The 14,411-nt window shown below is 37.9% G+C and overlaps 1 protein-coding gene across 1 annotated transcript in view; it reads right to left on the minus strand.

Annotated features, from left to right (window-relative positions):
• Positions 1-542: 542 nt before the first annotated feature.
• Positions 543-14,411, minus strand: part of LOC127961018 (sodium/potassium/calcium exchanger 3-like) — a 28,995-nt gene continuing 15,126 nt past the window's right edge. The window contains exons 5-17 of the mRNA XM_052559942.1: positions 12,195-12,279; positions 8,952-9,055; positions 8,746-8,820; positions 8,531-8,556; positions 8,248-8,301; positions 6,740-6,882; positions 6,486-6,637; positions 5,739-5,958; positions 4,411-4,577; positions 4,159-4,273; positions 3,476-3,588; positions 3,320-3,385; positions 543-1,894 (exon numbers count right to left, since the gene is read on the minus strand). Of these exons, the coding sequence (XP_052415902.1) occupies positions 1,784-1,894; positions 3,320-3,385; positions 3,476-3,588; positions 4,159-4,273; positions 4,411-4,577; positions 5,739-5,958; positions 6,486-6,637; positions 6,740-6,882; positions 8,248-8,301; positions 8,531-8,556; positions 8,746-8,820; positions 8,952-9,055; positions 12,195-12,279 (1,431 nt within the window). The 3' untranslated portion in view covers positions 543-1,783. The remainder of the gene's footprint in view (positions 1,895-3,319; positions 3,386-3,475; positions 3,589-4,158; positions 4,274-4,410; positions 4,578-5,738; positions 5,959-6,485; positions 6,638-6,739; positions 6,883-8,247; positions 8,302-8,530; positions 8,557-8,745; positions 8,821-8,951; positions 9,056-12,194; positions 12,280-14,411) is intronic.

Below are 14,411 nucleotides of genomic sequence, written 5' to 3' on the forward strand. Positions count from 1 at the left end.
TATAACCAGTGCTATTACATGATCTGATTACAAAATGAAGTACTTTAATTAGAGTACAACAAAAAAAAAAACAAGTAATCAGAGTACAGTTACTTTTTCATGGACTACATGCTGATATTTTACATTACCTTCAGTCAACAGCAATAAATTAATTTAACAAAAGTTAACTTGTAAAGATTAATAGTTTGCTACGGTAGTTTTCTTTTGTTTGCTGAATACTGATCGATTCTTAAAGGGATAGTTCACCCAAAAATTAATCACAGAAGGTAATATATTTTGAGTAATTGTAAGCAAATACTTTTGGAGACCATTGACTGTCATTGAATGGACGAAACAATGATTAAAAACATTTTCTTCTATGTTTCACCAAAGAAAGTAAGTCATACAGGTCGAGTAAATAATGACAGAATTTTAATTTTTGGGTGAACAAGCTCTACAATTCACAACTTAGTGATTCGATTTTCATCAAAACATGCAATAATTAAAAAAAAAATAATATTTAAGTCTATTTGTGTTGTGGCATGTGCAGTAATTTGAAGGAATATGTTCATTTTTGGTCTTTTTTTTTTTGTATTTTGTCAAAACAATATAATATAATAGTGCTCTCTGGAAAAAGGCAATATTATGGATAGAGGACTCATATTTTTGCTGGAAGCAATGGTTGGAGGTAAAAAAATGTATTGATCGATTTGTTTCTTGCAAACAAGCAGCTTTTGTCTTCTCCAGATGTTAACTGATGGACTGGAGCGGTGTGGATTATTGTGATGTTTTTATCAGCTGTTTGACTCTCATTCTGACGGCACCCATTCACTACAGAGCATCCATTGATAAACAAGTGATGCAATGCTACAAATCTGATGAAGAAACAAACTCATCTTCCTTGGATGGTCCAAGGAAGAAATTTGCAGCACATTTTCAAATATTTTGTGGTATTTTAAAGAAGTACCCTTATTCTGATCTGTTGACTAACATATTAGTGTGTATGTAAAGTACTTGATTATAATTTTTAACTTAAGGTTATTAAACATTGCATTTAAAATTAATATATATATATATATATATATATATATATATATATATCTATTCAATGTACTAAACTGCAACTTCATCATTATAAATGTGTAATTACAAATATATTTAAATACTTCACACTTCAACCAAATTTGAAAGATAACAGACATAATTCTGAAATTACATATAAAGATGTGCTTAAGTAATACTTACACAGGTCAAAAACACTCTAAAGTTCAGCTAGTTGCATTTGAAATAAATGTAAACTACAACACAGTTTCAATAATTGCAAATAACATTCAAATAAGTGTCCAAAAACATTACATTCAGTTCACACTTAAGTATATTAAAGTATCTTAGTTCCATAATAAGTACTCTTTTTTGAAAGTGTACTGAAATGTACTTATTTTTCACAAGGTTAAAACATGCCGAGAAGAATTACTGAAGTCATAAGCAATTAAACTGTCTCTGACTGTAATCCTTCAGTGTTCTTGTAAGTCATCAGCATCCTGAGTCGACTGAAGACAGAAAAACTTTATATTATACCGTACACCTTCTCAATTAGTCATTCAAAAACCTTATTCGTTCTTGCTGTTGGTCTGACAGGATCTTGAAAACCATTCTGAGGTTTTGCTTCTGTAGAGCATAACATTTCCGCTAGCTGCTACACCGTACACAGACGTGAAATCAGCCAGGATTAGGTACCTGATCTACTGTAAAAGCACTATTATAATAAAACTGAAACAAGAACGCCCTGAAGAGTGTGACACCTCTAGAGCTGACCGAAGAGGATGGAGCAGAGCAGAAAGATGGAGTAAAGAAGCATGAGACCAAGACCTAGTCTCCGATCCAGCTTCCAGCCGTTCAGATGCACACTCAGGACCTACAACACACACACACACACACACACATAGAGTCAACATGGACACTAACATCATTGTGTATGTGTGGAATCAGGGTGCGATTGGGGATATTTTGACCTCTTTCTGGTCATTAATTTCTATCTCTGCTTCTGGTCAGACAGGATGCATTTCTCATTTCCGACAGTAGATGGTGTTTTCCTACCGGCATATTAATACATGTCTTACAGATTTGTAAGGGTGGAATGAGAATAATCTGATTCATTTTATGCTACAATTTTATTTATGTGTAAATGGCAAGTCGTCAGTTTTCCTAGCTATTGCTGTCATCCACGCGAGGCAAGTTCCCTATCGATACTTCACTCCTAATACATCTGCTAAGATGCTATGAGGAAAAACTCCCTTTTCTCCGATAACTGAAGCCTTTTCAATAACGCAGTGTAACTTCATGGCCTTTGGTTTGTGCAGCATGTCTCTGGCAGCTTCAGATACGAAGGATGTGTCAGGCTCACCTCTCGACCCCGCACCACTGTCGTCTGAAGAGCCTGTCTAAAGCTGTGGAGGAGCTGGGTTTAGAGTGGTCTCCACCGGAGGATCCCACCTGCAGCCGCCTGGATTAGTAGTTCTTGCTGGGTGCCGTCAGGCCCCTTGACAATAAGCTTCACCATGGATGAGTCAGTGGCCATGCATCTCTGCCCGTCCACGGCTATCAGATGGAAGGCAAAGGCCACCCCCACATCCAAACCCTATAGGACGACTTTAGCTCTCGCTGGACAAACTGCATCGGTGCTTCACTCCACGGCGGTCCTCCAGGTCTTTCAGTCCAAACTTCTCCACTGCATGGACGAGACTGGCCCAGACCCAGCAGCTTTTAAAAAGCTGCGCAGTGCGACCGACCTGACTTTGTGTGCCACCAAGATGACGTCTCAGGTGATCAGCAGATCCATGGCCAACCTTGTGGTGCTCAAGCGCCAGCTATGGTTGACCCGTTTGGAGATCAAGGATGTGGATAAGGTCCTTGACTCCCCTGTCTCCCCCACTGGCCTGTTTAGACTTGTGCTCGAGGGTTTCGCTGAACGCTTCAATCCTTCACAGAACTCATCCCAGGTATTGCAACACTTCTTGCCAAAGTGCTTCAGATCTCCAGCCGCTTCCAGTCACCCCAAGACGGCACGACTCAGCAGCCCTCGAAGCCCGTACCTCCAGCACCATCAGCCTGAACCCCATCATCGCTCCTGCTCAGCCAGACTCTACCCGTTCCCTAAACGTTAGAGAACCTGGCCCAAGATAGCACTGGACCGGGTGCCTCCTGATCTGCGGTACAGGAAGAGGAAGGGGCCGAGTCTCGCCACAGCCAGGCCATCCCCCAAATCAGCCTCTGTTGTGCCTCCAAGCACCCCGACCAAATATAGTATATGTTCTTGTGATTATGGATAGGCTTTACTCACCGTGAGGAAGACTGATGCGAGCAGCAGGATGACAGAATAGACCAGGCCTTTATTATTGATGAATATCTGACAAAAGACAGAAAGCAGTAAGAGGAAAGCATCAGCAGGAACACGGCATCTGCACTAGAGGAACAGTAAAATAATTCAAAGACTCACTGCGGATCCATGATCTACTACTAGTGTCCTCAGAGCCCAGGGGAAGCCCAGTCCCAGCAGGATGTCAAAGATATTGCTGCCTATGGAGTTCGACACAGCCATGTCCCCCATTCCTGTGACACAAAATACAACCAGAATCTAATGCATTTCACAAATAGAATGCTAAAACAAGCTAGTAACATGTTGAAAGATATATAAACATGTTAAAACATGATAGTAGCATGGTAAAATGCTAGCAATGTTCTTAAACATTCTAGCAACATTCTAAAACAATGCGTTCGAAATGCTAACAACATTCTAAAATAAACTAACTGCATAAACGTGCTAGCAATCTATTGACTATCTGGCATTTAAAGCCTTTTTAAAGTACTTTAAACTATGTAAAATGTAAAACCTTTAAAATTAATCTTCATACTTCAACCCCTGGTTTCACAGACAAGGATTAAGACTAGTCCCGGATTAAAATGTAAATCTGAGATGTTTCAAAATGACTTAAATGTCCAAACTGAACTATAGCCTAATCCTGGATTAATCTAAACCCTGTCTGTGAAACCAGGCCCAAGATTTTCGAATTCAGACATTTAATTGGAATTTCAAATAGTTTCTTTGTATTAGGTAACAAAGATGATATTAAAAATAAGCATGCATAAAAACTATTTATTGTGCATATGCAGGTGACACACCTTGGCGGGCGACGATGAGGCTGGCCATGCAGTCGGGTACACTAGTGCCAGCAGCCAGGAAAGTGATTCCCATGATGTAATCAGGAATATCTAGTGTGTAGCTGATGATAGTGACCTGCAAAACACGTCACATAATGAAAAATGTCAGCATAATCGACCAACTAATGGAATGAGAGGAGAGTAAAGATATATGTACATTTGGTACAAATTTCGTACATTTAATATAAATGTCTATATCTGATCTTTCCTTACCATCCACACCATGAGGTAGGAAAAAATAGCAATCCAAAAGGTTGAAGCAATGAAGGTGATCATGAACCAGCGATGCCAACGCGGCGAAACACAGTTAGGCACTGTGTAATACAGCAGAACAGCCAGCGGCCAGGACACAAGCCACTTCAGACGCGCACTGTAGCCCGCTGATGCACACAAGATACAGAGACTAAATGACCACCAAATACTCTCAGAGCACTGTTTTGATCACTTCTAAATAAAACATTTTAAATGCATTTTTTCTGAAAAGAAACCTCTGCAGTGAATGTCAGATTGAGAGTCCAAACAGCTGATAAAAACATCACAATAATCCACAAGTAATTCATACCACATGTCTTGTGAAGTGTAAAGCTGACTGTTTGTAAGAAACAACAACAACAAAGTCATTTTTTAACTTCAAACTCTTGCTTCTGGCCAAAATACAAGTACATAATCCATAAGAAATCCTCCTCCAGTGAAACAGTGGTTTGAAGTTAAAAAGCACATAGCTTCTGTCTTCTCTAGATGTTCACTGATGGACTGGAGTGCTGTGGATTATTGTGAAGTTTTTTCAGCTGTTTGGACTCTCATTCTGACGGCACCCAGAGGATTCATTTATTAGCAAGTTATGCAATGCTACATTTCTCCAAATCTGATGGAGAAACAAACTTATCTACTTCTTGGATGGCCAATTTCATTTTTGGGTTTGACTCTTCATTTAATGTGAAACTGCTTTAAAATAATTTGTATTGTATAAAGCACTATATAAATAAATGTGACTCAGTTTGACATGACATTACATACAGTTATATACATGTTAGATATATGTGACCCTGGAGCACAAAAGCAGTCTTGAGTCTCTGGGGTATATTTTTAGCGATCAAAATCACAGATTTTTCTTTTATGCAAAAAATGAATTAGGCTATTAAGTAAAGATCATGTTCCATGAATATATTTTGTACATATCCTACCATAAATATATCAAAACCTAATTTTTGATTAGTAATATGCATTGCCAAGAACTTAATTTGGACAACTTCAGAGGTGATTTTCTCAGTATTTAGATTTTTTTGCATCCTCAGATTCCAGATTTTCAAACAGTTTTATCTTGAACAAAGATTGTTTTCCTAACAAACCATACGTCAATGGAAAGATTATTTATTCAGATTTCAGATGAGTTATAAATCTCAATTTCGAAAAATTGACACGTTTGTGGTCCAGGGTCACATATTTGTCCTACCAAAAGCAGCAAAATAAACCAATAACCAAAACTTTCTGCATGCTATTACCAGTAATTATTTGAATTTGATCTGTTTTCATGTACTAACCAGGAAAATGGAGAGGTGTGAACATTTGGTCCCGGTCCTCATCTTCTTTTTTAGGCTGAGAGTCTTCCACCTCCATCTTCACTCCTTTCTTCCCATCCATCGTTTCTGTGTCCTCAGGTGTCTGCTGTGCTTCAACACTTCCTCCGTTTACTATCGCTCTAGAACCGCATGTGTTCACCGAGGTCCTGCTCATCTTATCCTCCCGGAGCAGTCTCTGTCTCTGAAATGAGCAAAGAAAAAGAGGAATTGACATCCAATAATGTTTCATCCATAACTTTAAAAATATGATGCAGTTAAGTTTTGAGACTAAAAACTACATTATTAATTTTGAGAAACTATCCTATTTATTATATATGATAGATAGAACATATGATATGCATGATAAAAACAATTTATTAGACATTTTTTCTTCAAGTCAAAACAACTAACATCCATCCAGTTAAACAAAGATTTGTTTACCACATTATTTTATATATATGAAAATAATCTAAAAATAATAGATTTTTATTACAACACTCAACTTATTTTTTCACTTGCTAGTAACATTCACAATTAATTATAAAAAAACACCAAGTAATATTTAATTACACATGATTTTTTGAAGTAGAAAGACTCAAATCTAAACGTACTATAATAATGTTAATAATCGTGCACCCTCTTTACTATCTTAATTCAACTGAATTGGAATTTAAATGATATTCTAATAATAATAATAATAATAAATGAAAGAGTGATGTTGGAGTTCACCTCACTGATGAGCATGCGTCCGGCCATAGAGAGACGGGTGCGTGGAGAGAAATGTGGTGTGATCATGACACGCAGTCCAGCCTCTGGGAACGAGAGCTGGTGTGGCCTTAAGATGAGCAGCTCATCCACCATCACTACTGGAGACTGCTGTCCTGAGAACAAACCCAAAATCACTTCTGCTTCAGAGCCCAAATTCTGCACATGACCAATGCATTTCATGCAAAAACAAAGCAATTTAAAACATGCATGAGCACCTTTCCTTAACAGCACCATGGAGGTGTTGCCGTTTGTTCCCGCTTCATCAGCTTCTTTATCTCTGGACGTTTGTCTCCTTACACAACATTGGCCTGGACTGCCACATGATCTCTGAACAAAGCTAGCAATCTTACTGTTAAACCTGCCAAAGAGATTAGTGCAACATTTTTGTTTAATACCTTTTTGGAAGATGGTGCACTATTTCATGCTTCACATCCTCTTTTTTCCTTCCCATAATGCATGAAAACTGTGGAACTGTGTGTTAATGATGGGGAACAACCTCAAGTAGGTAAAGTAGGTTTTCCATTTACTTAAGAAGACCTGGCAAAGTATTTAACAAACCTGTTTGAGACTCATACCAGTTATCTAAAAAGATATGAGAAATAAAACATACAATCACCTTCTTTGAAATACATAAATCTGAACGCTTATTTTCAATTGCATTTAATCATTTGATACAATATACTCATTGTATAGATACATTTTTTTACATTGTACCTATATTTAAAAAGACCTTTTCTTTAATTACTTTTAATTACTTAATTTATTCATTGACATATATAGTTACACTGTCAACCCTTAATCAGTTTTCTTGTAAGTATTCAGTGTTAAAGACATAGTATATAAACTGTGTAAGAGCATTATTTTGATTTTGTAAAATGTTTATTCTTGTTCATCTTTCTGAATTTAATTACATGTATCAATAAATGTATTATTATACATTCCCAGTTGACTTCTATAAACTTCAATAGCTTCTTCAAGGGTTTTTGGGTCCCTGTTTTCTTAAGGCACCTGCTGGCGACATAAAGTCCACCAGCATCAAAAACACAAATTATTCTTCATCTTTTCAACAGCACTGTTGTATCTGTATGGGATAAATATGTAATATCTTGAATTATCAATGTCTCTGTGACAAAAAATGCTTCCTCTCCTCCAACAAAACAGAGAGGAGAGATGTTTATCTGAGGCTCAAACAGCTCAAGCCTTCCCCTAATGGCCTTAAAAGGTGCTTAACGAAGCTTGTTGTCGTGTAGACGATCTCTCTTTTATCTCTCTAGAAGCTGTTTCATCTCTACAACACTGTAATTCATCAGCTCTCCTTTCCAAACAACACATGAAACGTGCTCCTCTCCTTCATACACATGCAAGATGTGGCGTGCATTTACAATCGCAAAGCAATAAAGAGAAGAGAAGCTTGAACTGATATGACTGAAGCAATAGGGAGGTCTGTGTAAAAGTACAGCTTCAAGACATTTTGGTCTGTGCTATAATTTGATCTCGAAGATGATTTATATTGATATCAAATATAACAATGCATGGCATAAAATGTAATACATTTTCATGCTTTTATGATGTTTGTGCATTAATATAGCACTCTTTAACTTGTATTCCTCCCCAGGCACCTGAATACTTCAAGAACACTATTCAATACACTCTCTAAATGCACTGTGAAGGTATTCAGTATTCGCACTAAAGTCTCTGTGATGGAGAACAGCATGATGCTCACTTCATGATAAGGATGTAGACTCCATACATGGAGATCAGAAGCATAGATTCCCACCTGTAACAATGCAATAACGACACAAATATTATTAAAACAGCTCTCATGTGAGTACATTTTTATTACCTTCATGCATTTAGCAGACGCTTCATCAAAAAAACCAATTCATCAACGATATTACCTTCCTAATGCTTCTAGATTATTACAGCACTGTAATTTCTCTGCAAATACAATATAATGTTTCTCATCTGCTTAAACATGGGAATATGGGTGTAGTTATGAGACTTACCATTCAACTCTTTCATCATAGATAACCTGGATAAAATCAGAAAACGAATGGCTTAAATGACCAGAAGTTTCTGATGAATTTATCACAGAAGTAAATCTGCAGACTAGTACTGGCACTCATTACTGATGTCATGTTCATACCTTAATAAAACAGAGGAGAAACTGCATTCTCTCTCTTTTGTTCTCTGTTGTATGTACAGTCACACATACACTCACCAAAATCAAAGCCAGCACTGAGAAGATGTAGTACAACGAGTCTCTGAACAGAGACCACCAGGTCAAGGCCACCGCCTAGAGAAGAAAGGACACACAAGAAACTGTGGCTAACTAGTGTTCAATGTGATTCCAATACAGAATGGCTAGACTAACACTTCATCAATCATTAATAGTTTGGACAGACAGACAGATAGATAGATGTCTACCTGACGAGCAAAGATACCACACACTCCAATGATTACAAGTATGTTGAAGACAGCCGACCCGACAATGGTGCCAACGCCAACATCTCCTTGTGTGATGAACACCCCTGCCAGTTAAACAAGTGAACAATGGTCACTTATGCACAGGAGCCAAAATCATTTAACAAATTTCCCATTTTACTGTGTAGTTTCAATTTTGACATCAGAGGGCTTGGCCAAATATATTAATATTCATCCAATAAATGCACAGTTTGGCCATTTAACCCTATGCATTTTTCTGTGTCATGTTTGATACACAAATATCTGGTGCCCTGGAGGCTAGTGCAGGATGGGGACAAGGAAGGCCTCCAAGGCAGATCAGGGACTCTGGGAAGAGTTCAGGGGGCCATTGTGGAACAGCTGGAGGAAGGAGCCAGGGACACAATATGAGGAATCAAGGCGGATCAGACGGAGGGAGGAGCCAGGGAGACAGCAGGAGGGACTTGGAGCATGTGGTGCCAGGTGGGATCCATACCATAATGTCATCCCATGGTGGAGCCGACAGAGGGAGGAGCCATGGTGGAGGAAAGACTGATGACTCCAGGGGGGGCGACCAACGGCGATGGGGGAGCATGAGGTGGAGATGGAGAGCCGATGAGCCAGGGTGACGAGGAGGATCCCGAGGGCAAATGCGGAGCAGATGGGACCAGCGACTGAGGCAGAGGTGGGGAACCAGAAGGCTGCAGTGGAGCCAGAGCGACAGAAGACTGAGGAGGAGCTTGATGGAGCCGGAGGCACGAGAAGAGTGGAGACCTGAGATGGTCGACGACAGATAAAGTCTGGCTGTGTTCTGGATCTGAAATAGATGTTCTCCAGACACCGGATGACTCCTCCCCTCCAGCACAGTCCGGTGGTGTCTGGGAGGTCGATGGGGTGGTAGTAGTTTGCCCTCATCCGAACAGTGAGTTCAGCGCAGCGTAGTCAAACGCCAATAAATGTGGAAGTGGCTGAACTCAACTGCACACTCCAAAAGGCAAAGGTTCTTATGGGCTAGGGCAGTGAACTTCACGGCAAGGGGATCCATGGGGAACACAGGGGAAACGGTAAACAAAATACTGAAAAAAACACCGAAAACAAATGGAGAGGAAAACACAAATAAACTGTTCTTGGTCAGGTCTTCTGTCACAATACATTACAGGAAGGAACACAGGAGCCGTGGATAAACAAAACTGTCATTTATTAAATCCAACACTTGGAAGATAAGGAAGAAACACATACACAACTTCTAGACCTGACAGGAGGAAAGACTGGAACTACATACATGGGATAATAAGATAATTGGGAGGAACTCAGGGTGAACAGATTGACTAGTTAGACAGAACGAGAACAGAAACAAAACCAAATATGGGCACATGATGGAGGAAACACACACACAAACCAGGTCCATAATCCTGACAATTGGGAGAAAATGATCTTTATATGCATTAAGTAGTCCACTATACTGTTCTTATTGATTTACTGTACACTCTCAGAAATAAAGGTATCAAAGCTGTCACTGGGGCAGTACCTTTTCAAAAGGTGCATGTTTGTACAAACCCGATTCCAAATAAGTTTTCAAATTTCAATATTTTATCCAGAATACAACATAGATGACATATCAAATGTTTAAACTGAGAAAATGTATAATTTTAAGGGGAAAATAAGTTGATTTTAAATGTCATGGTATCAACACATCTCCAAAAAGTTGGGACAAGGCCATGTTTACCACTGTGTGACATCTCCTCTTCTTTTTATAACAGTCTGCAAACGTCTGGGGACTGAGGAGACAAGTTGCTCAAGTTTAGGAAGAGGAATGTTGTCCCATTCTTGTCTTCTAGTTTTCTAGGCTTCTAGTTGCTCAGTTGTCTTAGGTCTTCTTTGTCACATCTTCCTCTTCATGATGGGCCAAATGTTTTCTATGGGTGAAAGATCTGGACTGCAGGCTGGTCATTTCAGTACTGAATGCTTCTTCTACACAGCCATGATGTTGTAATTGATGCAGTATGTGATCTGGCATTGTCATGTTGGAAAATGCAAGGTCTTCCCTGAAAGAGACGACGTCTGGATGGGAGCATATGTTGTTCTAGAACTTGGATATATCTTTCAGCTTTGATGGTGCCTTTACAGATGTGTAAGCTGCCCATGCCACACGCACTCATGCAACCCCATACCTTCAGAGATGCAGACTTCTGAACTGAGCGCTGATAACAACTTGGGTTGTCTTTGTCCTTGACCCAGAGAAAACTCCTGCGCTTCTGGATCATGTTTAGATATGGCTTCTTTTTCGACCTATAGAGTTTTAGCCGGCAACGGCGAATGGCACGGTGTATTGTGTTCACGACAATGTTTTCTGGAAGTATTCCTGAGTCCATGTTGTGATTTCCATTACAGAATCAATACTGTATGTGATGCAGCGCCGTCTAAGGGCCCGAAGATCACGGGCATCCAGTATGGTTTTCTGACCTTGACCCTTACACACAGAGATTGTTCCAGATTCTCTGAATCTTTGGATGATATGATGCTCTGTAGATGATGATGATAACTTCAAACTCTTTGAAATATTTCTCTGAGAAACTCCTTTCTGATATTGCTTCAGTATTTCTCGCCGCAGCATTGGGGAATTGGTGATCCTCTGCCCATCTTGACTTCTGAGAGACACTGTCACACTGAGAGGCACTTTTTATACCCAGTCATGTTGCCAGTTGACCTAATAAGTGACAAATTGGTTCTCCAGCTGTTGCTTATATGCACATTTAACTTTTCCGGCCTCTTATCGCTACCTGTCAAAACTTTTTTGGAATGTGTAGCTCTCATGAAATCCAAAATGAGCCAATATTTGGCATGACATTTAAAAATGTATCACTTTCAACATTTGATATGTTATCTGTTTTTCTATTGTAAATAAAATATTCATGAGATTTGTAAATTATTCCATTCCCTTTTTTACTCACAATTTGTAGAGTGTCCCAACTTTTTTGGAATTGTGTTTGTACCTATTAGGTTCTAATATGCACACTTTAAGTACTAATATATACCTTTAAGGTACAAAATAAACCCGGTAGGGACAAACGTACCTTTTGAAAAGGTAACACCCCAATGAGAGCTTTTGTACCTTTATCTGAGATTGTACATTACAGGCTTACTTAAGATGTACTGTAGTATATGCATATTTAATTTATTCACTTATTTTATTATACCAAGTGAAAAATTGTGCAAAAGTGAACTTACCAATTAAGGAAGTAAATAATTCTGGAGCTGAACTTCCTGCAGCCATGAAAGTTGCCCCGGCCACATCTTCACTCAGCTGCAGGTTCTGATCAAGAGCATCATATAAATGATTAATCATGAGCACTAGCAATAATCTGCAACCAATAAAATGGTCCCCTTTGTCTTACAAATGCCATATACCTCAACTAATCTTCCCTTGTGAAAAAGAAAAACCATTACAGAACACTTTTCAGAAACTCCACTTGCAGATAATATATTAATGAAATAAAATATAATTTAAAGAGAAACACATTCATGACTACAGTATATTTCTTTATGCATTTAAGTACACTTTAAAAAAAGAATTTTACTTTTAAAGTACTTTTTCAACCACGTTTTATTAACAATCTTTTGTCGTGTAACTAACTATCCTTTTATCCTGTAACTATCCTTTTAATATTTTTATTTATTTATTTATGAAATGATAATCTAAAGAAACTAAATCTGCCAGCAGGTTGCGGTAAATGTCTTAATTTGATTTGTTCAAACAGCTGATTCATTCAGGAATAAAGTAAAAGGCTTTCTGAATAGACCTTTGAATCATTGGCTCAAATGATTTGTTCAAAATGTGGATTTATTCAGAAATTAAACACAGCTGTGTTGCTATATATATATGAGACAAACCTCATACAGGGACATTTTTGCACCAGTATCTCGAATTATATGCTTAAATGCATTTATGGATTTTGGAACAGGGCCAGTGCGTTAACTTCATTACAGTTTTTCTCAAATGCTTTGGCACATTTTTTGAAAGTCTTGATGTTCTCTAAACTGTGAGTGCAAATGTCACAACTGTTTGCTGGAACTTCAGAACTTCATTGCATGTCTGTGAAATGTAGTTACTCACCCAAAACATTTCATTCATGCTTCAAAACCTAGTTATCATGTCAGTAATTTGGCCAAGGCCACCAAAATATTAAGTATTTTTGTCACACTGGTCAAAATATTTATTTGTTTTTTCACCATGATAGTCAAACATGGAAATGTAGGTTTAATATATATATATAAAGGAAAAAGGGCACAAAGATGAAAATAATTAAATTTTCAGAATGTGTAACTCTTGTGTTGTCCTCTGTCTATACAGTATAAACTTTTCAACTAAAGATTCATGAGATGAACCTTTGAGCTATTTCAGAGAAATGGTTTATCATTGGTTTATCATCTACAATCTCTTCATTAGTAAAGATTCACTTGCACAAGTCATGCCAAATTGCCAAAAAGTCTAGTAATAATGTGTAAAAATAAAAATAAAAAGTGTGCTTGTCAGTTTATGACAACTAGATTAACCATTTTGCATTTAATGACTTATACGATGAACTAAAGACTATGTTTTGAGTGGTAAGACTATTGCACAGAAAACTGTATAATATATTTTGAGCAACATGACATGAGCAACTGATAATGTAGGAAACCACAGATAAATGTGCATAATCAATTGCATGAATGTACAAAAGCAATCACATCCTTTTCAAAACAATGAGAAACTGTTTTTTGACTAGATGATGTGGAGGTTGTACAAGTAGTTTTGAGAATTTCATTTTGATTTGAGAAATGCACCAAAGTGACTGAGAAAAACTGTAAACTATGATTTATGACGTGATCCACAAGTGTGGCTCTGATTTCATCAGAGACTCGGGACTCTTCTCTTTCCACCTCTTCCTTTATTATGTCTTCCTCTAACACCACCACCACGTATTCACGTCTTCCAATTGGTCTTCCACAAACATGTTACTGTAATTCAGGATTGTATGTATTATATCTACACATATGTGCTCCCAAACTTGATTGGTTAAATGGTTGATTCAAATCGTATCGCAATTAGAGTTCATTTGCCAATTTAGCAGACATTACAAACAATGTCAATGTCAGATATTTTTGTAAAATACATGTGTGTATACCAATTTTTCATAACTGAATGGATCATTTTGAATGTGATGGCTTACCTGGTGAAAAATGATTAAAAGGTTGTGAAGAGATTTGACAGTTCAAGTGAGAATCGCCTCATCAGTTTTGATTAACAAGCCATATGCAAATAGTTGTTATGCAAACTGCAGACAATTGTACTTACTGTTTGCACACATGTGCCAAAGCATTTGAAATTTCCTGAAATCAATAAGAAATTCCAATCTAATGTGAACAAGAAGCTAATTGTTCAGAGATCTGAACTTATTGTTAAAA

Source organism: Carassius gibelio, chromosome B7 (assembly GCF_023724105.1).
Source record: "Carassius gibelio isolate Cgi1373 ecotype wild population from Czech Republic chromosome B7, carGib1.2-hapl.c, whole genome shotgun sequence".
NCBI classification, from domain to species: domain Eukaryota; kingdom Metazoa; phylum Chordata; class Actinopteri; order Cypriniformes; family Cyprinidae; genus Carassius; species Carassius gibelio.